General features: G+C 35.4%; 3 protein-coding genes and 1 non-coding gene across 19 annotated transcripts in view; all 4 read right to left on the reverse strand.

Moving 5' to 3' along the window:
- Window positions 1-26,460, reverse strand: part of gria4a (glutamate receptor, ionotropic, AMPA 4a) — an 877,747-nt gene that overhangs the window by 116,912 nt on the left and 734,375 nt on the right. The gene's annotated exons all lie outside the window — the stretch shown is intronic.
- On the reverse strand, window positions 1,894-22,437 carry LOC137487793 (uncharacterized). 9 transcript variants are annotated; one of them, XM_087284641.1, is made up of 16 exons: window positions 22,318-22,437; window positions 21,563-21,648; window positions 20,157-20,236; window positions 17,965-18,006; window positions 17,272-17,340; window positions 17,104-17,194; window positions 14,988-15,132; window positions 13,931-14,067; window positions 13,736-13,847; window positions 12,927-13,044; window positions 12,332-12,472; window positions 12,091-12,204; window positions 11,113-11,919; window positions 8,780-9,073; window positions 6,137-6,307; window positions 1,894-2,618 (listed from the first exon to the last, which is right to left on the reverse strand). In XM_087284641.1, the coding sequence occupies exons 6-16, from the start codon at window positions 17,189-17,191 to the stop codon at window positions 2,430-2,432; spliced, it is 2,316 nt and encodes a 771-aa protein (XP_087140767.1). In that variant the 5' UTR covers window positions 17,192-17,194; window positions 17,272-17,340; window positions 17,965-18,006; window positions 20,157-20,236; window positions 21,563-21,648; window positions 22,318-22,437; the 3' UTR covers window positions 1,894-2,429. The 9 variants fall into 9 exon arrangements, with proteins under 9 accessions (XP_087140767.1, XP_087140763.1, XP_087140769.1 ...); XM_087284637.1 differs by having other exon boundaries at window positions 17,965-18,050; XM_087284643.1 differs by having other exon boundaries at window positions 22,221-22,437.
- Window positions 19,907-20,037, reverse strand: LOC137487810 (small Cajal body-specific RNA 14). The gene has a single exon (XR_015510084.1).
- The window catches only part of numa1 (nuclear mitotic apparatus protein 1), a 31,085-nt gene continuing 29,279 nt past the window's right edge, over window positions 24,655-26,460 (reverse strand). For 7 of the 8 annotated variants that reach the window (XM_087283254.1, XM_087283253.1, XM_087283257.1 and 4 more), the window contains one exon: window positions 24,724-25,060. Coding sequence is in view for 3 of the 8 variants with exons in the window: in XM_087283257.1 (XP_087139383.1) it covers window positions 25,037-25,060 (24 nt within the window). In the remaining 5 variants the exon portion in view is untranslated. 8 annotated transcript variants of the gene reach the window in all.

The raw sequence follows: 26,460 nt of genomic DNA on the forward strand, positions 1-26,460 counted from the left end.
CACGTTATACTTTTAAAATGGCCATTATTGATTATTAAAACTGATATTCAACAAGGGAAAAGGTATGCTTCGTATTTTTTATAAAAAATAAAGAGGCAGTGATGTTATAGGCTCTGTTTTGTATATAAATATGAATAAATAAGTGATTTGTTATAAATATGCACACAGTGACGATGACAGTCATATAAATATGTAGCTACACGAGGCCTCAACTTTTTTGGATTCTGTTAAGTTGTCAATATCAAAATGAAAATAGGCAGTTCCTTATATCATGTCTTCATAGTATTGTTAAGATAGTGAAACAATGTAGCCAGGGTGATGTGAATGAGGTTTAACGTACACTGCTCTCTTACCTGATGTGTCCTCGAGAGTTTGTTTGCCATATTAACCTAGCAAAGTCTGAACTTACAAGGAGGGGATGCAAGATTGAACTATGTACGCTACTTAATATTGAGGAAAAGGCCCCAATCAGCCCGCCTCCGTTTTCAGATGTCTCCGTTTTCCCCCATTCACATCGAAACAGAGCAGCAGTGTATTTCAAACTAAAACAACCTCTTCAGCATTTTCAAACAGCTCAGTTTTCGGCACTCGAAAACCCCGGTGTAGTGTGGACGGATGGCGTAACCGTAGCAAAACTTATGCATTATAAGACGAAAATGTATTAGGCTGCACTTAAACGACACTATCCGAACTGTGCCCTGGAAAGAAAACCTTTGACCAATGAAAAACCTTTTGCCACGCTATTGCTCCGGTTACTGCAGTTACACCTATACTAGCTGAATTTGAGCCCAAAACTGAAAACGAGACGTGACTTTTAAGGGACTATCTCATATGGTTTTATTAATCATTCTTACTGTTCAATGAACGCTAACTTGGTCACCCACAGAAGCTAAGCAGGGCTGCGCACGGCCAGTACCTGGATGGGAGACCACATGGGAAAGCTAGGTTGCTGCCAGAAGTGGTGTTAGTGAGGCCAGCAGAGGGGAACCCAACCTGCGGTCTGTGTGGGTCCTGATGCCCCAGTATAGTGACGAGGACTCTATACTGCTCAGCAAGCGCCGTCTTTCGGATGAGATGTTAAACCAAGGTCCTGACTCTCCGTGGTCGTTAAAAATCCCAGGATGTCCTTCGAAAAAGAGTAGGGGTTTCACCCTGGCATCCTGGCCAAATTTGTCCACTGGCCTCTGTTCATCATGGCCTCCTAACCCTCCCCATATCATAATTAGCTTCATCACGGGCTCCTCTCCACCAATCAGCTGGTGTGCGGTGTGCGGTCTGGCGCAAAATGGCTGCCGTCGCGTCATCCAGGTGGATGCTGCACACTGGTGGTGGTTGAGGAGATTCCCCCCATTGTGTAAAGCGCTTTAAGTGCCCAGAAAAGCGCTATATAAATGTAAGGAATTATTATTATTATTAAACTGTCATAGATTATTAAAGATACAAACCCCTCACAGCACGTCAGCTGCACCTTTAGCAAACCTCCTAATTCCTGCAGCACGAGGACTTTATGATTGTGTATGAGCGTCAAAAGTGGCTGATCGGTTCGATCACTGCATATCAAACGACTAAAGCGATATAACTAGGGAATAACTTTGTTGCGGGGGCACTTCAGATCAATTTGGAAGGGCACTTTCTATCCAAGACTAAAAAGGGCATGTGCACTGCACAGGTTGAGACCTATGTGTGCACATGCCTGCTATTGCGCAGCGTTTTGACATGAATTTTAACACTGAAATATGCAAACTTACAATTGAGTTTATAACACAAAAAATGCACAAAAAAAGTAAGAAAAAAGGCCAAAATAAATGTAAAAATAAATATGAATGTATAAACGGTTTTCCCAACAGTAAATAAATAATTAGTATTTTTGACATAATAGAAACAGCGTTCCCATTTTAAAACATACAAAAATCTTTTATTTTTATTACAAATAATAGCAAAAGAAGAAATCTTTTAAAAAAATAAACCAACATCAATCGACACAAATAAAACCCAGATACATACAGTAAAATGATCAGGAAAGATGACTGTGCTCCCTAAACACACAAAAATAGCCATTCAATCTAGACTTAAATACTGTGCTTAAATCACCATGTCTAAGGGTGTGTTTACACCGGTAGTTTGGTTTCAAGTCAAAAATGAATATGGTAGATTTAGTCCTGGTTTGTTTATAATTAGCGTTGCCCATATTAAGACCTAATCTATATCACACACATTATGACCTTCATTGAATGTATAATAAGCATCTAACAAATGCTATAATTCTTATTCATGAAACGAATATCACAGATTTAAGAAAACCCAATCAACTACCAATAGGGGGCGATCTGCACTAAGTTTTCCTCTCGCTCTGTTAAGGGTTTAGCAGATGGAAAGGGTTTAGCAGATGGAAAGGGTTTGGTCAGATGGAGCTTTCAGGTCAAACAACATCATGCTTTTTCTACCTTTCTGCCATTGTTGGAGATCTGAGGAGATCTGCTGTTAGCAGCGGTGGCTGCAGGACGAAGAGCACGACTGCACAAGGAGGAGGATTTACAGGCATCCTTACGGCCTCTGCTCAAGCTCTTCTTTGGAGTATTAGAAATCGTGAACATCACAGACTGCCGACTTTGCTTGGGCTGGAAATAAAAAGGCAGACAAATGTTTGTGCACATCAATTTATTCTGTATACATGCTCATATTTTTCTGCCTTAATCATTCAAATAAAGATGCTAACTGATTATTATTTATGATTGTATGGTATTGTTTGTTTATATGGAGTAAGAGTCCTAAGTATAATAATAATAATAATAGCGACAAGGTAGCTCAGTCAGTGGTTAGCACTGTAGCCTCACAGCAAAAAGGTTGCTGGTTCGAGTACCGGGTATGCCAGTTGGCATTTCTGAGTGGAGTTTGCATGTTCTCCCTGTGATGGTGTGGGTTTCCTCTGGGTTTTCCGGTTTCCCCCACAGTCACGTGCGCTATAGGTGAACTGGGTAAACAAATTGGCTGTAGTGTATGAGTGTGTGTGTGTGAATGAAAGTGTATGGAAGTTTCGCAATACTGGGTTGTGGCTGAAAGTGCATGCGCTGTGTAAAATATATGCTGGAATAGCTGGTGGTTCATTCCGCTGTGGCAACCCCAAATAAGAGATTAAGCCAAAGGAAAAATGAATGAATGAATGAATAAATGAATGATAATAGAGAGTATGTTTTTTAATCTTGGATGGATGTAAATCTATAGCATAACGCAGGGGTTCTCAAACTTTTCAGCACGACCCCCCTAAAAATAACAATGCCAATGACTCACAACTCCCTACTTTTTTTGTTAATCTAAATGTAAAAACCATAGGGGTTGCAATCCAATGTAAAAAAACAAAAACAAAAAAACTAAAGGCTGATGGCTTTTTGTTTGGATATTGTATTTATGTAACTATTTTTATCATCTGTAGATTATGGATTAACAATGGTCATTTTAAAAGTTTATTCAAAATCATTTGATTTTTGGAAATCATCAAGAGACCCCCTCTCATTGTCCTGTGACCCCCTTGAAGGGGTCCCGACTCCTACTTTGAGAACCACTGGCATAAGGCACACTTTTAAACAATTAAATCTATTCAATAAAAACTAAATTAAGACGTACAGTAAGCAGTAGTGTAAAGTAACAAATTACCAATACATAAATTACAACGAGTAGTTTTTTCTCAGGAATTGTAATTTATTAAGTAGTTTTAAAAATGTGTATTTTTACTCTCCCTTGAGTACATTTTTACTGCTGTATTGGTACTTTTACTTCACTACTTTCCTTAAACCTGCAGTCACTATTTAATTTTTTCTTGTCTATGGGGATTGGAAAAATCATTCCTGTAATTCCTGACCAATCAGATCACACACAGAAGGTAAATCACATCATAATGAACTACTTCAAGACACGGGCGATTTATAATTGCAGCAAACTGTTTGGAAGCATTAAAAATGTCCAAGGTGATGTCCAAAATCTTTACATGCATTGACCCAGAGTGAAGTGATGTATTTTTTTTATTTAATGCCATGTCAGCAAACAATGCTATTTTCATGGCAGGAACATTTCGATAATACATTTAAAAGTAAAAATGAACAAACAAATGAAAATATAAATTAAATAAGATTTTTAGAGTTAATACATGACAAAAAAAATCTTTTCTGTTGTCACTTTGCTAAAAATGTCCTTAAGAGAGTTAATTTCCTAAAAAAAGCCTTCTGGAATCATTAAAGCCGGACAGTCCAGTAAAATGTGTTTTATAGTGAGGGGAGTTGTGCAGTACAAACACTGAGTAGGGTGTTCACCTTGGAGCAAAAAACCATGGGTTATTTTTGTACGTCCAATATGACATCTGGTAGAAACCACTTGATCAAATTAGTCTTAAAATGTCTTGAAATACAACCTGAAATCTCTCACAGAACTGTATGTAATTTATTATTTGTATTGAATCAGCGACTGTTTAGATGCAGGTCACTGGTGAGCAGATGAGGGATGTTTATTGTATGATGACCAAAATGGCCTTAAACCCAGCAGGCACAAGACGTCAACATGACATCAGATTGACGTTATTCTCCAACGTCATGGGGACGTTACATTTTGTTTGGAAATGAAAATCAGGTTGATGTCAGAACTCAAATGTCAGGTCAATATCAATGTCCAACGTCCAACCTAAAAATCAACCAAATATCAACGTCTAATGATGTTACAGATTGATGTTGTGTGGACGTTTCCACTATGACGTTTATCAGATGTTGAACTTTGGTTGCCGTATCTGATAAATAAATATCAGTCTTTGACATCAATATGACATCAGGTTTTGGCCACTTTCTAACAACCTAAAATCAACATCATTCGACTGGACATCAAAATTTAAAGGGCACCTAGGTTACCCCTTTTTTCAGATTTAATATAAGTCTTTTGCGTCTCTAGAATGTGTATATAAAGTTTCAGCTCAAAACACCCATCAGATTTTTCATTACACCTTTTACAAGATCGTACTTTATACACATTTCCACCAGGGGTGGTTTTGTCGTACTGCGCCTTTAAGACGAGTCTTCCCTGCCTACTGTTTCTACATGCCTTCCCGCGTGCTTTAATCTCCTCCCTCGGCTGCACCAGACAACAGACAGACTTAAAGGAAGAAGGTCTCACGTAGCGTTTGTGAGAAATACTGCAGTAAGAACTTTACTTAGCTTAGCCCTGTTTTTGCACTCAAATGTGACAGGATACAGGCTAACCTCCACTGCTGTGTGGATATCTGTTATGTTATTGTACAAAATAAACCTCATTTAACTTCCCCAAACTGGGATTGAAGAGTCTTCTTTTATAATTATTCTGACACGCGGCTGTGCTGATGAAGTAAAGCTGAAGTAAATCGCTGTTCTTCATTAAACACGTGCACGTTTTAAAACCCTTTAAACATGTGAAACTCACTCTTGATCACATTTGATGATGATTGCTGATCCTAGCGAACTGAACAGACCTTTTATTCCCGGTTGCTTTGCGTATGTATGGTCTTGTTGACATATCATATACACGTGACGACCAGGACAGGTTAATGCGCGCAGCTGTCAATCAATTCGGTAGGCGGGGGGACCGCACTCCTACGTAAAGTTGCGGTCGGTCTGAAGACCGCTCTAATTGGTCCACCGTTTTTATGTTGTTAAATTGAAAAAAAAAAAAAAGGACTGGGTGTGTTTATATCACCCCAATATGACAGTATATACACTATACTTACACACATGTTTGTCCAAACAGCTTGAAAAGTAGATTTTTCACCATAGGTGCCCTTTAATATTTAGCCAGTGTCTAAGAATGTTATTTTGGTCACCTGATGTCACAACCTAAATCTAACCTATAATTAACGTCTTATGATGTTGTGGGCCTGCTGGGTAAGAACTAAATGCACTACAAAATGTTGCGTTTACACACACATCCACAAATGAGATGTAAATGCATCAGCTTTTTAGTGTAATACTACTCTGGAGTACTTTGAAAGTCTACTTTTTACTCATGCTTAGAGTAATATTTACAACAGATACTTTTTATTCGACTTGCACTACACTTTTACCCAACTATGATTTCTCAGTACTCTTTCCACCACTGACAATAAGGGCAGTTATCTGGAAGCTCATACCTCAGATGTGTTCAGGTTCTCCAGCGGAGCTCCTCTGCGCTTGCGTGTGTGTGATGTGTGTGTGTCCTGTGGTTTTATCATGTGTAAAGCTACACGGCGAATGGTCTCTTTTGGGTCCCCCATCCGCAGGTCCTCATCTGTTAACGTCAATGCCGGCACACCCACATTGGGCTACAGAGGAAAAGTAAAGGGATTGTTTATTTAAAGAGCCCATATTATGGGTTTTTGAAAATTCCCCTCCATGTAGTGTGTAACAGAGCTCTAAGTGAAGTGAAGTATCCAGCTAAGGCTTAAATCTGTTAGTGTACAGTGTTTAAAACGGTTGATTCATCTATAAAAGAGTCGACTCATAGTGCTTCAAACGAGTTGCCTTGATACCGATTCATTAGGTGTTTCGCCATGTCGTACGAACGAAACCAAGTTATTCACGTGCACGCGCAAACCCGGGAGATTTCAAACCTGAGGCCCCGCCCTCTGACGCAGAAACCCAGACACACACACAAACACACACCCACAAACACACACACACACAAACATGCCGGTCGATTGAAGTCACACTGCAGATGGATATATTGAGTCTCTACCCAAACATGAAACATCAGCATTATAGCCAAGCAGTTGGAAACTACTGGAAACTTCTGGAAGCTACATGCTACAAAGAATACTTCATCAGCGTTTGTTAAAGGAAGGATCAGTAAAGAGTAACTTATTGATGGACGTCAGGATTTTTCTTCCTCCATTTCTCAAGTGTAAGTACGTGCGATTAAAGTTGCCTCGTTGACTCTAGCTTGCAAATGTATTTAGTTGTGTTTTGTTACTTGTAACTGCGTGTACTGTATCAGGTTAACTGGCTATATTCTCATATCGCGTGCAAAGTCACGTTAAAAACGCGACGCGTGCTGCGTTAACGGAGCTCCGTGGACGAGGAGTAGTGTGTGTGTCTGTGTGTGCGCAAGCTGTCGTCCGGAGGTGTGTGTGTGTGTGTGTGCGTGCGCGCGTTGTCGTCCGGAGCAGGGTTAAGTGCGTGTGTGTGTTTGTGCAATATGTGTGTGTGTGTATGTGTGTCTGTGAAAAGAGCAGAGTGAGAAGCTAGGAGATCTCCTCAACAGTTTTTGGAGTTTTTGCTCAATAAAATAGTCAGTCATCTGTATTTTCAAGTCCATAGTCTGTATTTACATTGACCCACTGGCAGCTAAAATCCACGCCTACACCATCGAGCGTGTATGAACTGTGATTACTTTTATATTGCTGATTAGCTGTTGGGCATTTCACTCTGACTAAAGGCAGTCGACCAATCGCGACAGACTGTCATTGGTCCAATCAGCGCAGATCAGCTTCGCGCTAAGGAGGGGTTTGGGAACAAATGAATCACTGGACGATTCATACAGGAGTCGCTGGGATAATTAGGTAAAAATAAATGCAGATTATAAGACCATGAAAGTGTTTTTTGACCTTGCCTGCATATTAAACTGTTGTTGGAGACCCTTACAACCAAGATATGACCCTATTTCATCTATAATATGGGCTCTTTAAAAATTGAAATTCTAGTAATTTATTTACTCTTGTTTATAACATTTTTTTTCTTTTGTTGAACACAAAAGGATATATTATTCACTGCACAATAAGCAAATCCAGCACGCTCTGTTACACGATTGGCATGATATTGCAAAGTACGATGCGATCTTGGAACATTATTTCGGTTGTAAAGTGTAATCCATACCGATTCCCTACCCCTAAACCCAACCATAACTGTAAATTAATCCCAAAATTAGAGGATAGTAATCATGTAGAAGTATATATACCTAACTGCAAGCCTAAACTTAATATAAACGTTTAACATATCCCTTAATTTTGATTGGCTAATTGGAATGTTGTTCCAGGATCAACATAGATGTTCATCCAGAAACATGTCTTACTTGGTGAAATCAGGTATACACTCCATTACTTATTTCCGTTAATCCCTTTGAGTACATTTTACTATTTGTGTTTGCGTTGTGAAGAAAAGGCTCTGCCCTCTTCTCTGTACAAACACTGTTCATTTTAAGTTCACATTAGTAAATACATTGACTATTATTATTAAAACCTTATTGTAAAGTATGACCAACTTGCTACATCTTTTTTTTTTATTTAAGGAGACTTATTATGCCCCTTTTAACAGAATGTAAAATAAGTATCTGATGTCTCTAGAGTGTGTGTGTGAAGTTTCAGCTCAAAATACCACACAAATAATGTTTCATAACTCTCTAAATCTGATCCTTTTAGGCTTTGATCCGACTTGTGCCCTTTTGATGTCTGTCGCTTTAAATTCAAATGAGATTGTGCTCTTTTCAAAAGAGCTACAGATGGCTGTGTGTCATCATAGGGGCAGATTCAAACAAGACTAAAGTCCTATGCTAATGAGGGGGAGATGGTCACTAGTGGGCGGGGCTTTCCTCCTCTGATGACACATACAAAGGAAGAACGTCAATTAATCAGTGTTTCTGCAGACTAAATAAAACGAATACATTTTTACCTTTGGACCTGGTTATATTCACACACTGCTGTAACACAACTGTGTTTAAACCCTTTATAAAAGTGATTTTTGCATAATAGGTGCCCTTTAAAAGGATTTTTTAGAAAATATGTCTATTTCTCGAAGCTCACCCCAGACTCCAGAGGATAGCTGCTCTTCATGTGAGGCAGACAGGCTTTGTTTCGGGCCTGTAGTTCAGCTATGCGTATCCAGTCGTCTGCAGTATCCTCTGACTCACTCTCTGCTCCAATACTGTGTGTTTCCTTTGTATTAACATTAAATGAACCGTCCAGATTAAACTCTAAGCAGTCAGTGATGGTGTCCTGTTGTTTCTCAGGGACTCTTAGGCTTTCTCCAAGTCTCATATCTTTAGTGTCATCAGTCATGTTTCTCTGTTCCTTTAGGCACATCTCAGCAAAGCGCATCTGAAACAAAGCACGATACATTAAACAAGGTTAAAATCTAAGAAATTACCTTACTTTTTGAAAAACAAGCTGAGTTTTTGTAATAAATCAGAAATCCCATAATAGAAATTTGATATATGGTAATATATACAAATTACATATATTTTATACATGTAAAATACAATTATGTCAGTTGTGTTTTGTATGCAACGCAAGTTTCAAAATATAGGAAAATAAATGCTTATTTGCATATTTTTTCTAACCAAATAACATTTTACTAATATAGGCTTTATATATGTTCAAATATATTAGCTACAGTTCTATATATATAAATATATATACATACATGCACGCACGCACGCACGCACGCACGCACGCACGCACGCACGCACGCACGCACGCACGCACGCACGCACGCACGCACGCACGCACGCACGCACGCACGCACGCACGCACGCACGCACGCACGCACGCACGCACGCACACACACACACACACACACACACACACACACACACACACACACACACACACACACACACACACACACACACACACACATTTATACAGTTGAAACCAGAAGTTTACATACACTGTAAAAAAAGGAACATAACCATTTTTTAAAAAAATGTCTGATGGTAAATCATACTAAACGTTTACTTTTTTAGGTCCATTAGGATTACCTAAATGATTTACATTTGGTAAATGCCAGAAGAATTAGATAATTTTTTTAGAGAAATTTTTATTAATTTCTAGCCAGTCAAAGGTTTTCACACATTTCCTTGGTATTTTTTTAGCTTTGCTTTTAAACTGTATAACTTTGGTCAAATATTTTGGGTATCCTTCCACAAGCTTCCCACAATAGTTTGCAGGAATTTTGGCCCATTCCTCCTGACAGAATTGGTGTAACTGAATCAGATTTGTAGGCTGTCTTGCTTGCACAAGCTTTTTCAACAATATTTCTATAGGAATGAGATCAGGGCTTTGTGATAGCCACTCCCAAACACTCACTCTGTTGTCCTTAAAGCACATTTTAACTAATTTGGCAGTGTGCTTGTTTGGAAGACCCATTTGTGGCCAAGTTTTAATTTTCTGGCTGATTTCTTGAGATGTTGCTTCATGAAGAAAGAACATTATGTAGAAAAACTGATGCCATCTATGCTGTGAAGTGGACCAGTCCCTTCTGCAGCAAAACAGCCCCACAACATGATGCTGCCACCCCCATACTTCACAGTTGGGATGGTGTTCCTAGGCTTGTAAGCTTTGCCCTTTGTCCTCCAAATGTAACACTGGTCATTATGGCCAAACAGTTCAATCTTAGTTCCATCAGACCACAGCACACCAAAAATGATTCTTTTTCCCAGTGTAATTTAGCAAACTGTAATCTGGCTTGTTGATTTTCCCATGTTGTCACACAAGGAAGCAGTGCGTTTGTGGTTTTTCTTAAATACTATTCTACAGTTGTGCCTTCAATTAACTCAAATGTTGTCAATTAGCCAATCAGAAACTTCCAAAACATTGACACCATCATCTGAGCTTTTTCAGAAGCATAATAATCTTATTGTATGTAAACTTGACTTTCAAGAAAAGTTATAACAATTCCTCAAAATATCTCTTTCATTATTCTGCTATTAAGCGTAACAAAAGCACATTAGAAAATCCTACCTAACCCAACAAAGAAATGGTTGTGTCACATTAACATCTGACTTTTTTTAAATGGTTGTATGCCTTTTTATACAGCGCATGTAAACTTCTGGTTTCAACTATATACACAAACACATTATTTATATTTATATATATATATATATATATATATATATATATATATATATATATATATATATATATATATATATATATATATATATATATATATATATATATATATATATATAGTGTACACGAATAAGCTATTTAGATCTACAAGTAATCTATTTTATATAATTTCAGAATCAATTTATAAAATATGCAAATATGGCATAACTTTTTTTTTTTTAAACAGTGCAACTTTTTCCTCTAGAAAATATGTGATAATCGAAAGTGTAAAGAAAGCTGCTCACTTTGGCCTCAGCCTGCTCTCTCTCCATCTTCAGAACATTGATTTCTCTCTGTTTGGCCTGCAGGGATCTCTCCAGAGATTTGTTGGTCTCCCTTGCCTCCTGGATTTTAGCGTTGTAATGCTGCAGCTGCTGGAAGGTTTTCTCCAGCTTCTCCATGAGCTCCTTGTTCTGCTGCTGGAATTGTCTGCCGATGGTTTTCAGATCAAGAATCGAGGAGTTTTGCTTTTTCAGCTTCAGCTCCAGTTGAGCTCTAGACCTCTGCCGATCCTCCATCTCCGCTTTAAGAGCACTTATTTGAGTCTCCTTCTCAGAATAAAGAGCGGAGATTTCAGACTGCAGTTTCCGCACGGTCTTCTCGAACTCTTCAGATTTTTCTCTTAGGGTTTCTTGATGGCTGAGTTTTTGCTGAAGCTCAGATTGCTTCATTTGAGTCAACTGGTTCTGAAGAGAAGTCAGTTTCTCATTCAGTACAGATGAATCTTGTGCTTCATTTTCACTATATCTGCAGATCTGCTCTTTCAGATATGTTACCTCTGCTGATAAAACCAGCATTTGCTCTTGTTTTTCTGAAGCAGCAGAAGCAGCACAACGAAGCTCCTGCTGGAGTTTCTCAACAGTTTCCTCATGCTCTTTACGATCAGATTTGATCATTGCATTTATTTCAGCGTTTTGCTGCTTCACAAGCTTCAGCTCGTTGTCTACAGACTCATGTATGTTCCTCAGATTTCGGAGATCTTCATCTTTTACTGAAATTTGCTCAAGCAGATCTTGAATTTGAGTTTGGAGATTCTCGATTTTGTTCAAACCCTGACAAGAGACATAAGATTGCAAATTAATGAAAAATAAATAAACGTGTTTAGTTTAGGTATGGTGCCTCACATAACACAAATGACGCACTTGACAGAATAATAACATCAACACTTAACATCAATTACACACACAAAAACTAAACTAAACAAATAAAGTACTCCATCTCACCTCCATGATGGGCCCCAGCACCTCTCCTCTCTCCTGAGACTGAGCTTTCTTCAGTTCATCCTCCAGAACGGAGATCTTCCCCTGCAGTATCAGCACCTGCTCACTCAGACACTCCTGCACAAGAGAACAGCACCAGCAAAACTGATCAAACACTCTGGTGCTTACTGCACTCAAAGCAAACAGAACATGATTAACACAATAAATACAGCAAGTACTGCTGAATATAACTGAAATGATCTACCTTGTGTGTGACGGCTTCGCTTAACTCTTTCTGCAGCAGCTCTTTTCTGTCTCTCCACTCAGTCTGTGCAGATTCATGAGCCACAGTGAGTTTACAAACTTCCTCCTCTGCTCTCGCCAGCTGAGAGAAAACATTACGAACCTGATGGGGACAGACAGATATTATTATTTATGTTGTTATATTAATAATTATTATACTAATATATAATATATAAATTATTATATAATATTTATATTTTTATGAAAAATTATCTAATAAAAATCTATAAATATTTTAACAAATACATAAACCATTAAACAATAAATAGTTAAATAAATACATATAAAAACAAAAAAATAAATGATTTAAACAAATATATAAATTAATTAATCAATTAAAAATAAAAACTATTAAATAAATATTAAATGATAAAATAAATATAATAAATTAACAAGCTAACAATTAAATTAAAGATAATTAAATAAATAAAATAAATATTTAATAAATAATAAAATAAATATTAAATATATAAATAAATAAAATGAACAATAAAATAAAATAAACAAACCAAAAAAAGAACTGTCATATATTTAACAAGGACTTCAAAACATGAAACCTGAGCACTGAGAGTCCCGTTCTCTTCTGTCAGCTCATCAATTTTTTTCTCTTTTTGAGAGTTGTCTGTTTTTAAATCTTGGCACTGCTTTAAAACCTCATGAACTCTGTGGAGAAGACTGGAAAATAAAATAAAATAAAAATTCAAAGATTTTATTTGTTTTAGTTTTTTTTAAAAGACAAACAAAGTCTCCTACATCTTGGATGACCCATGAGTGAGTATTTTTTTTTTTGAGTGGTATATAAATATTGGGTATATATAAATACGCTTATACCTTTAATAACAGAATTTCGAATAGGGTATATGCCGAGCTAATGTTTTTCCCATACTGATAAACTTCCGGTGAACTGTTATTGTGATTTTTTTTTTCCATTTTATACGGTTCCTTTTACAGCATTGATGTTGTAATGTAATTAAAACACAATCAGTTAAACAGAATTTGGCACTCATTTAGTTGCTCAAGCGTAAAAGGAGACGAAAAGCCGTTTGCTCGCACACGCCCATCAGAATCGGCAGGCTAGCGCAGAAGCTCCTTTGATTATACTGGGGTAAAAAATGCTCATATTATAAAGACATGGCAGGGGGAAATGTAATTTAATGCAGTGCTTCTTGTACAATCTGAGACCCACTTTATATCAGATATCACTCAGCCAGTGGAGATTGCTGATTTTTAAAGAAAACAGACCTTAATCGTGCAGATTTTTGCATTGGCATACAGCTGACCGGAATCGAAATTCAAAAGTCCTATTAGCATGCTTCGGCATATACCCTATTGTGGGTGAATTAATAATTTAGCCTTTTTCCTCCACCTTTTATTCTTCTCCTGGAGCTCCAGCACTGCAGCTTTATGGTCTTTCTCCAGCTCTCCTTGTTCCCGCAGCATCCGTTCCACCCGGTGCTGTAACTGGGAGATCAGACCCTCTGTGTGGAAAATTAGAGACAAGTTCAAACCAATCCACTGCAAATGTCCTAATTCACTCGCTCCAATGCAGTAAATATCACACCTTTCTCAGAGATGATGCTGATCTGATTGGCCAGTTCATTCTCCAGCTCATCTCTCAGGTCTTCTTCACGAATCAGTTTTTCCCGAAGCCTCTTGAGCCGGAAATGTGGTGTATTCATTACATTGTGCACTGGAGAACTGGAGATTAAGAAGAGAGAGAGTTATACGAATACACTAATTATTATCGCATTATACCCTCGATAGATTTACTGTTGATTTTTTATTATATAATATTCCTCTATTCAGACAAGGAATTATTTCATACAGAATACATAATGTTAAAGTCTGCATGAACCAGAAGATGCAACCATTTTTTTTCATGTTGTCATGCAAAGAAACAAAATATTAAATGAGAAAACAGTGGGCGTGGCTTGTTTTTTCTACTGCAAGCTGATTGGATGTAGTAAAGCAGGCATTTCACACAGAAAGTTCAGGAAAAGAGTTTGGGGAGCAACAACTCATATATGTTTGATAATTCATTCATTCATTCATTCATTTTTCTTCAGCTTAGTCCCTTTATTTATCAGAGGTCACCAATGTGAAATGAACCGCCAACTATTTTAGCATATGTTTTACCCAGTACTGAGAAACACCCATACACTTTCACATTCATTTCACACACACATTCTTACACTATGACCAATTTAGTCTATTCAATTCCCCTATAGCGCATGTGTTTGGACAGTGGGGGAAAACTAAAGCACCCAGAGGAAACCCACACTAACACGGGGAGAACTCCACACAGAAACACCAACTGGCCCAGCTGGGACTCGAACCAGCAACTACACTGTAAAAAAATGCTGGGTTCCACACAATCGATGTGTGTTGGGTCAACATGACCGAAATCAAGTTAATTTGTTAGTTTTTACCAATTTAAGTAGTTTGAAAAACTCAGGAATTGTGTTAATTCAGCTTATTTTAAATAAGTAGTTTGAACAAACAGCAAGGATAATTTTTTGAGTGCATTGTAGCATCATAAATGCCCTCGCTGTCTCTTTTAAATCCATTTAATGTGAATGCTAGGGTGTCAGATGCACTGATGCAAGAAGTGCATTTACCTGCCGGAGCTGCAGGCCACAGAGAAAACCTCCTGAAACTGAACTCTGGGAGGGTTTTGGAAGCGGCTGAAGATGGGAGACTCCTTATAAATGGTGGTCAGAGGAGAACTGCTCTCACTGCCAGAGGTGGAGAAGGTCATGACGGCTAGACAGATAAACAGTAGAGATGCATCATAATGAAAAATCTGGGCTGAAACCGAAATCATTTTGGATGCATTTGGCTGGAAAAAAGAAAAAAAAAAAAGAAAACACAAATCGAGATAAAATGATTATTGCGTCACATGCCTCCCCCTTTCCAGAAGTCTGTAAAACAGCAGCTCAGTGCCTTGCTACAGGCGTTCAAAAAAAAGATGGCACTTGATATGGCCATTTATAACAAAAAACAACCGTACAACAATGTAGCATATTGTTTTGCGACATTGTACAACAATAACTAATTTTTTTATGTTACTGTGAGGGTTGAGGTAGGAGTAAAACATTAATAAAATACAACTGAATGGGTAATTTATATTTACATTTAGTCATTTAGCAGATGCTTTTATCCAAAGCGACTTACAAATGAGGACAAGGAAGCAATTTACACAACTATAAGAGCAACAATGAATAAGTGCTGTAGGCAAGTTTCAGGTATGTAAAGAAAGTGTAAGAAGCAAAACATTAGTAATTTTTTTACTATTATTTTTTTATAAATTTAAATAGTTCTCGTCATAACAGTTTTTACATTACCGTGAGATTAGAGTTTACGGGTGGGGTAGAGGTAGGTGTTAATAAAATGCTATTTAACGGGTAATTTAACTTCAAACTCCAGTGCTATTTGGGGATTTCCGCCTGGATTTTGCCTACCCAAATTTAAAGGCTTCCCAAATCCACATGCAAAAGTGTAAATGCGGAAATTTGGTATCATTTAAAAGAAAACCCTTTGAATTTTCATAAAACACTATTGAAAGTGTTTAAAATAACTGTATATGTTGTTTGTGTGATAATAAACACCTAAACAAAGAGGTGCTTTTAGTATTTTTTTTATAAACTCAAATTTGAAAGTGTACCTTTTAGGTTCTGTGTGGTCTAGCGTGCTGTAAATAATTTTTTTGGTTCCTGCACATGTCTGTAATCATAGGAAAAAAGAAAAATGTCTCCACCATAATCTATGCAAAAGTTATTGAATTCCAACTGATGAGAGGTGCTGTACAAGCCACAGAGACCGATCCTTGTTTACATATTTCACTATTCTTTTGTTTGATCAAACATAATTCACTGTGTTTAGAGCACGTCAGACATATAAAAGGATTACTTATGCACATCACCTCAAAAACAGAGGAGAATGGCCCTGAAATGCACAGCATAATGTAAGAGATGACAGCTGTCTGTGCTATCTGGGGCTGCTTATTGATCATAAATGTATTGTTTTCACTTCTGCGCCATGGAAACACCGCGATTCATTCGGCAACTGTTTGATATGTGAATATAATTCATTAAAAAGAATGCTAGAACTGTATGAGCACCGGCAAGAGCTTTCATTTGAGCTATAACTTGTACATGTGTCATATGAAAATGAACCAATGTTCAACACCCAGCTCGGGTATCCAAAATACTGTGTATTTAAGTGTAAAAAACTTTTGTAAAGTAGAATAAAAAACAAAGTGATGCATATGTGCATAAAATATAGATTCTACACTTTCAAACAACACCACTTAAGGAGGTCTGCTGCAATCACTAGAGTTTAACTGGTTAATTAATTATATTTAAAATACTTGGTATAGTTACTGATTTTACATTACGGTGAGGGTTAGGTTTTGGTGTGAGGGAAAACATTAATGAAATACAATTATTGGGTAATACAATAAATAATTCTTGTTAACATCCGGCTGCAGCTGTATCCCTTCTAGCAACAACTACCTTATACTGCATATATTGGCATTATAAGTCCACCATGGTGAATTAGCAGATGAACGATGCTAAACCTGCCATAACACAAAAGATGCATTAGTCAACATTTGAAGTGGATCAAAAAAAGAGTGAGTGATGTTCAATAGGACAACTCTGATGAAAGGTTTTGCTCCACTTCAAATATTGACTACTGCATATAAACAAATGTGTTGACACTGTGGCTACTTACAGCCTTTAGTGAGGAACTGATCTAAGCCTTTGTTTAAAGACAGACCATCAGCATCATCTTCTACAAACTGAAACATGGATGCGATCATCACCTGCCACAGAAAGACAGTCATAGATGGAGAAAATTCACCGAGGTCACAGGCCTTTGATCAGTGTATTAAACCCTCACCTCTGTCTTTGTGTCCAAGGGTGGCAGGTTGTGCCTTTTAAAACCACAATAACACAGCACAATCACCACCTGCACACATATAAAACACAGCATTTGATTTACCTTAACTGCAAGAGTACATTTAGAAGTGCTTTTTCAACACTAAAAACTACTTTATACAGGGTAATTTGAAAACATGCACTAAGTTCCTAAGGTATTGTCTTTCTCTTATGATATACAGTACACATACATACAGACAAATTTATTACACATTACGAATTGCTTTTTCAACACTGTGAAAACGTTTTTATACAGAGTTTGATAACATGCAAAACAAACATTTAGTAGACAACAAAATACTTTCTTGTTTGCATTGCCGCATTGATTTTGATATATGTACATGTTTTCAAACCACTACTAATTTATAACTTTCAATGTTACCGTAGTTAGATGAACATGAACATGAAAAATGTGACAATATTAGTCAAATGTAATGTAACCATTTTAAATAAATGACTAAATTTATCCAATAAAATTACAATTAAAAAAATAATTATTCACAAATAACTGAACATATAATTTTTAATATTAATAATATTTTTTTTATGTTTTATTAAAATTGTTTTATTTATTACAAGCATTATTCACCACCTTAAAAAATATGAGCATCTAATTTACAGCTAAAATAAACAGAAAAAAAAGAAAAACGCAAACCTTTGCAAGCTGAATCTCCAGCTCGATTCCCTTACTGATTTTCTGTAACACAAGAGATGCTTGACTCGGGATGAAGTTAAAGTCATCTGTATGTGGAGGGAAGTAAATCAGTTATAGGTTAGGTTAGTATTTTAACCCCAAAACACTTTTTGAGCATGGACATTAAAATTACATGTTCCTAATGTGACTTAAATAGTGAATCTTCAACACACTGGAACAGAGGTTTAAGCTTGGTGTCGATTTCAAGACACTTTTCATAATGTAGCTGAAGAGAAAAAAAGTTATTTAGGTTTCTAACAACTTCATTTTGCAATTTAATTTGGATTACTGTACCAAAGTAATGCTTTTTAACTTGTTTTAAATGTTTAGTTTTATTTAAAACCTTTTGTTTTGCTTTTGACTGTAAAATGATTAAATTAATATCAGATGGCAGCATTAAAAACAAAGACCTGTAGCATCTCTCTGTATAAAGAGGCCAATCATAATAATAATAATAATAATAATAATTATTATTATTATTATTATTATTATATAGTGTTTTTTTTTACAAAGGCATGTGGCTTTATTTTTTGGGAACTGGGTAATACACAAATTATTGTAAACCCCTTACAGTTTTGAATAAGGTCTTGCACGCATCTGACAAAAATAGATGTTTCATTAAGCCTGTAATGAAAGTAATCACAGAGCCCACCTTGTGCGCTTGTAATAATGTTTTACAGCCTGTATATGAAATAATTTGAAAGCCAAATAAGAAATATAGCTAACATTTCAGTAAATAATATTACTAATTAAATAAAATGCAGTATTTCTAACCTGTAACCTAGTTAAATTTGCATATAATGCGGGATTTGAAGATCAGAATAATATCCTCTGAGCAGAGATGCATTTATCTGGTCATATGCAAATGGATCCATTATTAAAAATCAGATAGTAATTCTTTCAGAAAAAAAGTGATAGTTATTTACATTCAAGTTTATGAAAATAACAAAAATGTCCATTTTATTATATTAATAAAATATTCATTTTACAAAGCCTGTATTACCCTAAAAAATTCAGATCTTTAAAGCTAAATATTTGATCAAATTATATTACAAATTTCAAGTTAATAGCTCAAAAAATTTGCTCTAAGTAATATTTTGTTTGGTTGCAGTACCAGACGTCACCAGCAGATCAACTTCAGTTTCCATTGATGACCATGAAAGGGCACTTTAAAAGTGACCAGGTGTAAACAGACCCCAAGCATCCCAATAGCCCCCATTAACACGACTTCACGTGGTGTCCAGTTTGAATCCACATGGTTTAGCTTTACTTCCACCTACACAGAAATCCCCATAGAGAACTCTCCCAGTCAGCTGTATATTTACTACAGATATGGTTAGATGATGACTACGGCTGTTTTCTGCATTCAAGGTGAGACATCTAACATCTATATTAAAAATAAAAAAGAAGTATAGATGAGCCAGATTTCAGCTTGAACCAAGAAAAATGGACTTTAAACAAAGTGCATTGCTTTGTGTTGCTGTCTTTGTTGCAGATGAAGTTTGTATGTACTTGTCAACATTTGTCAATAAAGTAATAAAGATTTCAGATGTTTACACGGGTACTGCACCTGTTCATGTCAAATTTACTTTTATTACTTTCTTTGGTCCTGAAGAATAATAAATAAAACTGTATGTGTTTTTCTACAGTCGTTTACAGTGGACAGGTGATTCAAAAACGCATTTAAATTATTCACATTCAACTGCTCGGTTCTCAGCCATATTTTTCTATATAAAGGTATTTTAATATTACATTAGGTCTATTCATATAATACTACGTCTATTTAATATTGAATTGACACTCAATATTAACAGAATAACACATGTTGTATTGTGACTTTTACTTATAAAGGCGTCTTAAAGTGACCAGGTGCAAGCTTCGCTGGGATTAAATTTAGGGGTTAAATGTGTGGAACCATCGCACAGGGAGCCCAAGGACTCTACAAGCCCTGTCGGCAGAAACCAGCATCACTCTATGTGGTGTCCAGGACTGCAGCACTACTCCAATCTGCAGACACACACTGGGACTAACCACAGACTCCACATTTACTGCTCTGAGCCGGAATCAAACCCACAACCTTCAGAGCCACAGTCCAGCTCCTTACCCACTGAGCCACTCAAGAGTGATTGGGCGGGTGTGGGTTTAATACCAACCGTGTAGCAGCGAGAAGGTCATTTCCATCACATTAGGACTTGATTGCAGCAATACATCTTCACAGAACCCTTTTCTTTGCCTATGAAAGATGACGACACACATTAAGAATTTATTTATTAAACATATGCTTTTCATTTGCAAATTAAATAAACTATGCAATTTGTTAAGCAAAAAAAAATTTATTTTGATATAATATCAGTTTTTATTAAATGATTGTTTTAGTATTTAAAATTCTCTGAAAGTTGTAATTTAAACTAAATAAATCTGAAATGTTTTGATCAATATTTGTCAACCAACTCATATAAATTCTACATACGGATTTAAAAATGTTTGTGTTAGAGTTATAAGCTTGGAACAAAACTGAACGTCTACAAGAAGAAACAAGACACTACAAACTTTTAAAAATGTTGCGGTAACAAAAATAAATATAAAATATTATATATATTATAATATTTTATAGTATTATATAAAAACTTAAATATAAAATGTTGTTAAATATTACAGGACTTAATTTACTTTTGTGCATGTGTACTTAATATGGCACTTCCAAATAATAAAAAATCTATATAAATAACTTAATTTTTTGATTATAAAACATGATCCTGGATGACAAAACTATTATGTTGCCCAGATATATTTGTGGCTAAAGTAATACATAAAATTCAATGTATGAGTCAAGATTTTTATTTTATGACAAAAATAATTTGAATATTAAATAAAGGTCAGCTTTCATGAACAGCTTCAGTAAATGTTCTTCCTTAAGTCTATCAAAACTTAAATAAAAATTTAATAATATGCATTTCTAGGAATTTAATTTGACAATTTTAAAACAGATTTTCTCAATATTTTGATTTTTTTAACCCTCATATTCCAGATTTTCACATAGTTGTATCACAATAAACCAACAATGGAAACACAAAAATCAATGGCAAAGCATACTTGTTAAGCTCTCAGATAATGTATAAAGTTACATTTCCAAAAAACTGACCCTGTTAAAGTTTCCAATAATGTAAATTTATAGTAAATTTGTTTAAAAACTTTAACCTTATGACTCATTTTGTGGTCCAGAATCACATTGGCGCACATAAATGCATAATACTTTCATATGAACAAACATCTAATGACTTGTTTTGTGGTCCAGGGTCACATATGCGCACATAGAAATCGCAAACATAATAAATAATATAATAAAATAGTATAAATAGGGAGATTGAGTTGTTGTCTTTTGCAGTGCATCACTGATAGAAAATGAATGAATGAATGAATGAATGAATGAATGAATGAATGAATGAATGAAAATAGTAAAAAGGGAGTAAAAAGAATTGTTCAAACAAACCAAAATTAGGACAAAACCTCTCAAATAATTTGAAATTAAGGTATATTAATCACAACCATCACAGCTCACACTTTATATGCAAACTTTAGGAGTCGGTGACCGTCCATCATTTGAAGAAGTCTAGTTATTGGCTCCTGAGGATTCACACTGTTGATCTTTCCAAAAAAAAAAAACACACACACACACACACACACACAAAATTAAACACTGAGATAAAGTTGGTTTAATATGCACACATTCATACTTTCACCTCCTTAATATAATTTCAGATAAGTATTCTTTGCAAATTCTGAAAACCGACAATATATTAGCAACCAATGACAATCAAAATAGATAGACAACATTGTTCAGTCAATTAAATAGTGCTAAATTGCTTTGAAGTCATACTTACAAGCGATTCCATACCCCATATTCAAAACATCACGGTAAACAATACAAGATAGGGAACCTCCATAGAGATAACGTTAATTGTGTTTATAGGCTTCCTCCCCCCTTTAAACCTCGAATTACAGTAACAAATATGATATGTTGCGCTTATAACAATACGTCACGATAATTAAATCAGCTTAACTATTTTATTAAACGCGAAAACAACGTAAACGTTACTTTGATATCGTTAGCGATTGGCTACTAATATGATTTCCTCATTTAGAATTTGCCAATAATACTTTACTGAAACGATATCAAGAGGGACAGTCTTAATATGTGAATATAATACCAACTTTACCCCAATAATATAATAAAAGCCGTCTTGAAACGTAAAAACACCACCAACGTTAAGGTACCTGACTACGATAGCTATATATTTAAAAGGTTTACGTTACCCATGACAACAGTGCTGCCTCCTTCAGTACGTGGAGCTCCATTTCCGCTGGAAGTTAAACCAAAAGCTTGTTTGTTTTTACTCTCGTCTATGAAAAGTTTGAAACAAACACCTCAAACACGCCTGAGTAGACGACGTACTTGTTTATTTGACTGCTGAAACCAATTAATTCATTAGTCCTCCACACGATAATTCCTCTCTGCTCATTGGCTTACGTAAATTGCGTAGACAATAAAACAAAAAGCACGTAGTAATCGATACTACGTTAAAAAGGGTGAGGTGTTTATAATTTTATAATAACAATCGTTTAAATAGTTAGTTAGTTAGTTAGTTAACTTTATCCAACCCCCCCCTCCCCCCCCCCCCCCCCCCCCCCATTTGTAGCAAACACTTACATAGACACCTGACATTGTATAACTAAATCATAGAAACACATGGTAGCCCTACTCTAAATATCCAGTCATTGGCCATCAAATGCTACCGAGAGAGGAGAAATTTAAAAACTTAATTGCTTAAGGTATAAATGACAATTTTGTCCTATTTCTTACACATCTGGGAACTAAATATCGACGACCTGATGGTAACAATTTGAAGATGTATGATGAATGATGCCTCACATCATTGACAATCATGATAGCCTTATTTACTCTTTCTTTGTATATACTGGTCAATACTCTTTAGTTTTATTCCCAAAAACTTACTGGCTGTTGTTACCATCTTCCCAAGTGACCTCCTCTGTGCCTCAGAAGCATTTTCATACCAACAGATCACACAAAATGTTGCAATACCTTCAATAAAAGCACTATAAAACATGATCAACAATGTGTTGTCAACATTAAAAGACAATAGTAAATCATGTAAAAAGTTTTCCTTATAAAGTCAATCCATACTTCCCACTTAAGTTTATTGTCCAACACATCCAAATATTTATAACGTGTTACTAACTTAATTTCTCCTCATTAATTAATGTGGGATAAGTTTTGCTTTGTGTTCCCTCTTTAAAATCAATAATCATTTCCTTAGTTTTAGGAATATTTAGAGGTTTAATTTCTTTTTTACACAAGTCTTAAAAGAAGTCAAGAACAGGCCCGTGTTCTTCCTGCTCTTCTTTTAAAAGGTGCACCAACGCGGTATCATCTGCATACTATACAATATATCTGTTTTTAAATGAACTCATGTAAGGATTTGTTTATAAAATAAATAATAACGGAGATAATACACAACCCTGGGAAACTTGAACTGAAGTACACATTTTTTCTGAAATAAAACTGAAAATATGAGTTTTACTGAGAATATGACTTTTAAAGCGGGAAAAAAATTATATATATATATATATATATATATATATATATATATATATATATATATATATATATATATACATACACATGTATATATTTATATATAAATGTATGTATGTATAATAATAAACCACAGATAGAGAGCATTCTTTTACAATTTCTATATACGTTTGATAACTATATAAATATATATTATTAGTAATAATCAGTATTTGATTTTGATATCTCTTATTTTGTTGTTGGGATGACAAAAATGTTTTTTAAAAAACTACAAAGTGCTCAATGCCAGAATGATTAAGATGACCAATCAAATTAAAGTGGGCGTTTATTATATAATAATAAACTTTAACTTATTTTAAGCAGCATCTCAAAATGCTTTACCTACTTATAAAAATTTTAAAGTATCACATACAAGAATACATGCAGAAAACTAAACAAAAACAAAGCTAAGAGTATAAATAAAACAATAAATATTTGTAATCATATTTTTTAAATAATAAATGCTACCCTAAAAAAAGTCTGAGTATTAATACTAACTAAGGTAATGTAGCATAAGACGTAAAATAAGTACATAAAATTAATATATACAAATTTTTAAATAGAGATGCCCTTTGAAAATAAATAAGTTAAATTAATAACTCTTTCACAGTCCTAAACAATAAGATGTTTGTGAATGGTTTATGGAAGAAGAGACAAAAAACACTTTTTGTTTCCTTTTATTCATGCTTTAAAATGCAAATATTAACTGATAACAGCTGAGATTATTACAAAATATACCTGTATTAATTTAAACTTCTTAATAAATGTATTCTTCAGAAGAATAAAAAGCGTCATTAAAATCAGATACAAATGATGTTAGCGCATTTGATTAACTCTCTGCTTCAAATCAGCTTTCTTAATAGTAATTGTATTTTTTTGATGTCAATTACATTAGCAATAACAACCAGAATATTTACATTTTTTCCTCTAATCTAATACCTTTGTTTGATCATATTATAATACACATGTTAGAATTAAAAAGACAATAGCTCTTCTTAATATTTATATATATATAGCTTCAAATTATAAATACACGCACTAAAAAATTTACATACATTAAAGCTGAATGCATTTTCCATCGCTTTAATAGAAAAATTCTCCAAACACAAAGCATAATTTGAAAAACAATCATTTCCGAATTGACTTTGCACAAATATTGAAATTATTTTACATTCATTTAGCAAAACAGCCTGACAAACATGTCAAAGATTTGATGTAAAAGACTTTATTATGAGAGAACAAGTAAAACATTTAAATATAATACATGACAGGACAGTAATTAACACTACTGCTTCCCATAATAAGAATTAACTTATCTGAAAAGAGAGAAGAACATAAAAAGGAAAAGGAAGTGGTTGTTTTTGGATCGAATCTTCAAGTTTAAACCTTGATCCTTAACTTGATCTGTAAAGAGATAGAAAGAAAGAGGCGTCGGGTTATTATTCAGTACATTACAATATCAAAATAGATTAATAGTGAAATGACAACAAAGGCACTGCAATAGATCTGGAGCGACAACAGGTGAAATAATCAGAAATGCAGTGAAACACCATCACCAAATACAGTGTACACACACAAACGTGACATGAATTATTTATATTTTATATATTAATAACTAAAAATAACATTAGTGAAGTGAAAATATATATTAATGAATATATATACACATTTATACAACAGTTCTAGTTCTTGAATCTGATTGGCCGAATGAGATATTAAAGTAATATCAGCGCTCTTACAGCCTCTTCATCCTTGCGTATTACTACGCCAACATGAATGGCAAGCAGAGGACTACAGTTTGACAAATATTGCAGCTGTTGGACAACAAAATGTACTTTTGAGGCTTTTTTTAGGCAAGAATATAGTTTTTTAGATTGCATATATGCAGTTTATTTACAAGGAAGGTGCTTATTTTAAATATTTAAATTTCGGAGATTCAGCACATCGGCACAGAATGGCGACAGAGACTGCATAATAAGCCCTTAGAGGAGAAAGACAGCCTATGTTTCAAACTACAGCTGAACAAATCAGCACAGAACAGGTAAGTGACGTTCTAAGTCGATCTCTCTAACTTTTGTATGTTGTAGTGCTGTATTTATTCTGTAGTAATCTGCTAGTGTTTACTTTGCTTTGGCTTTCTTTCGGGGTTAATTACTGTGATCTCCCGATTTCAACAGAGTAATACTGGGAAATCTCTGTAGACTGATGTCATTTCATGCCGTTCAGCCTTATGTTAAATTGTGACTAAAAACACCTGTTTTGTCATCTTTTTAGACATTATGCAGGAGAATCATCTAAATACTAGCTCTAAAGCGATATTGGTGAATTAGCAATGATCAGCGCTCTTACAGCATCTTCACCCTTGTGTATTACTATGCCAATGGTTCCAATGGTCAGATGGAGATCTGAACCTACGGTAGAAGAAAGTAGTTTCTCTTACAAAAGGGTATTTGAGACCCACTGTGTTTGACTTTCTTTTTTATATACACGATTATGCTGTCGAACTGTTGTATAAACACAGTATCACACTCGCAGCAGTGCAATATGTCTGCATATCGTCACTGAAGGGACACTTAAGCAGGTCGCACACCAGAAGCGCCACTCGGCGCCGCGACACGGCACGTACATGACAGTTTAAGGTATCACACACCAGACGCGCACATTCGAATGATATTTAACATGAAACTAATCAGATGGCGCTCTGTGGCGCGGCTGAAAAATGAACTGCGTCCTGAGCCGTCGCCGGGCGCCGCCGACTTGCGGCGCCGGTGTGTGTATCCTGATAGAAACCTATGTTTAGAATT

This window comes from Danio rerio, chromosome 15, assembly GCF_052040795.2.
Source record: "Danio rerio strain M-AB ecotype USA chromosome 15, GRCz13ab, whole genome shotgun sequence".
Taxonomy (NCBI): Eukaryota; Metazoa; Chordata; class Actinopteri; order Cypriniformes; family Danionidae; genus Danio; species Danio rerio.

Coding starts and splice junctions, on each gene's coding strand:
- LOC137487793 (XM_087284637.1), bottom strand. CDS start 22,359: ATGGAGCTCCACGTACTGAAGGAGGCAGCACTGTTGTCATGG. Junction 20,237..21,562: donor CTAAAGTTTGCATATAAAGT/GTGAGCTGTGAT, acceptor CATCTTTCATAG/GCAAAGAAAAGGGTTCTGTG. Junction 12,205..12,331: donor GCGAAGCCGTCACACACAAG/GTAGATCATTTC, acceptor TCTCTTGTGCAG/GAGTGTCTGAGTGAGCAGGT.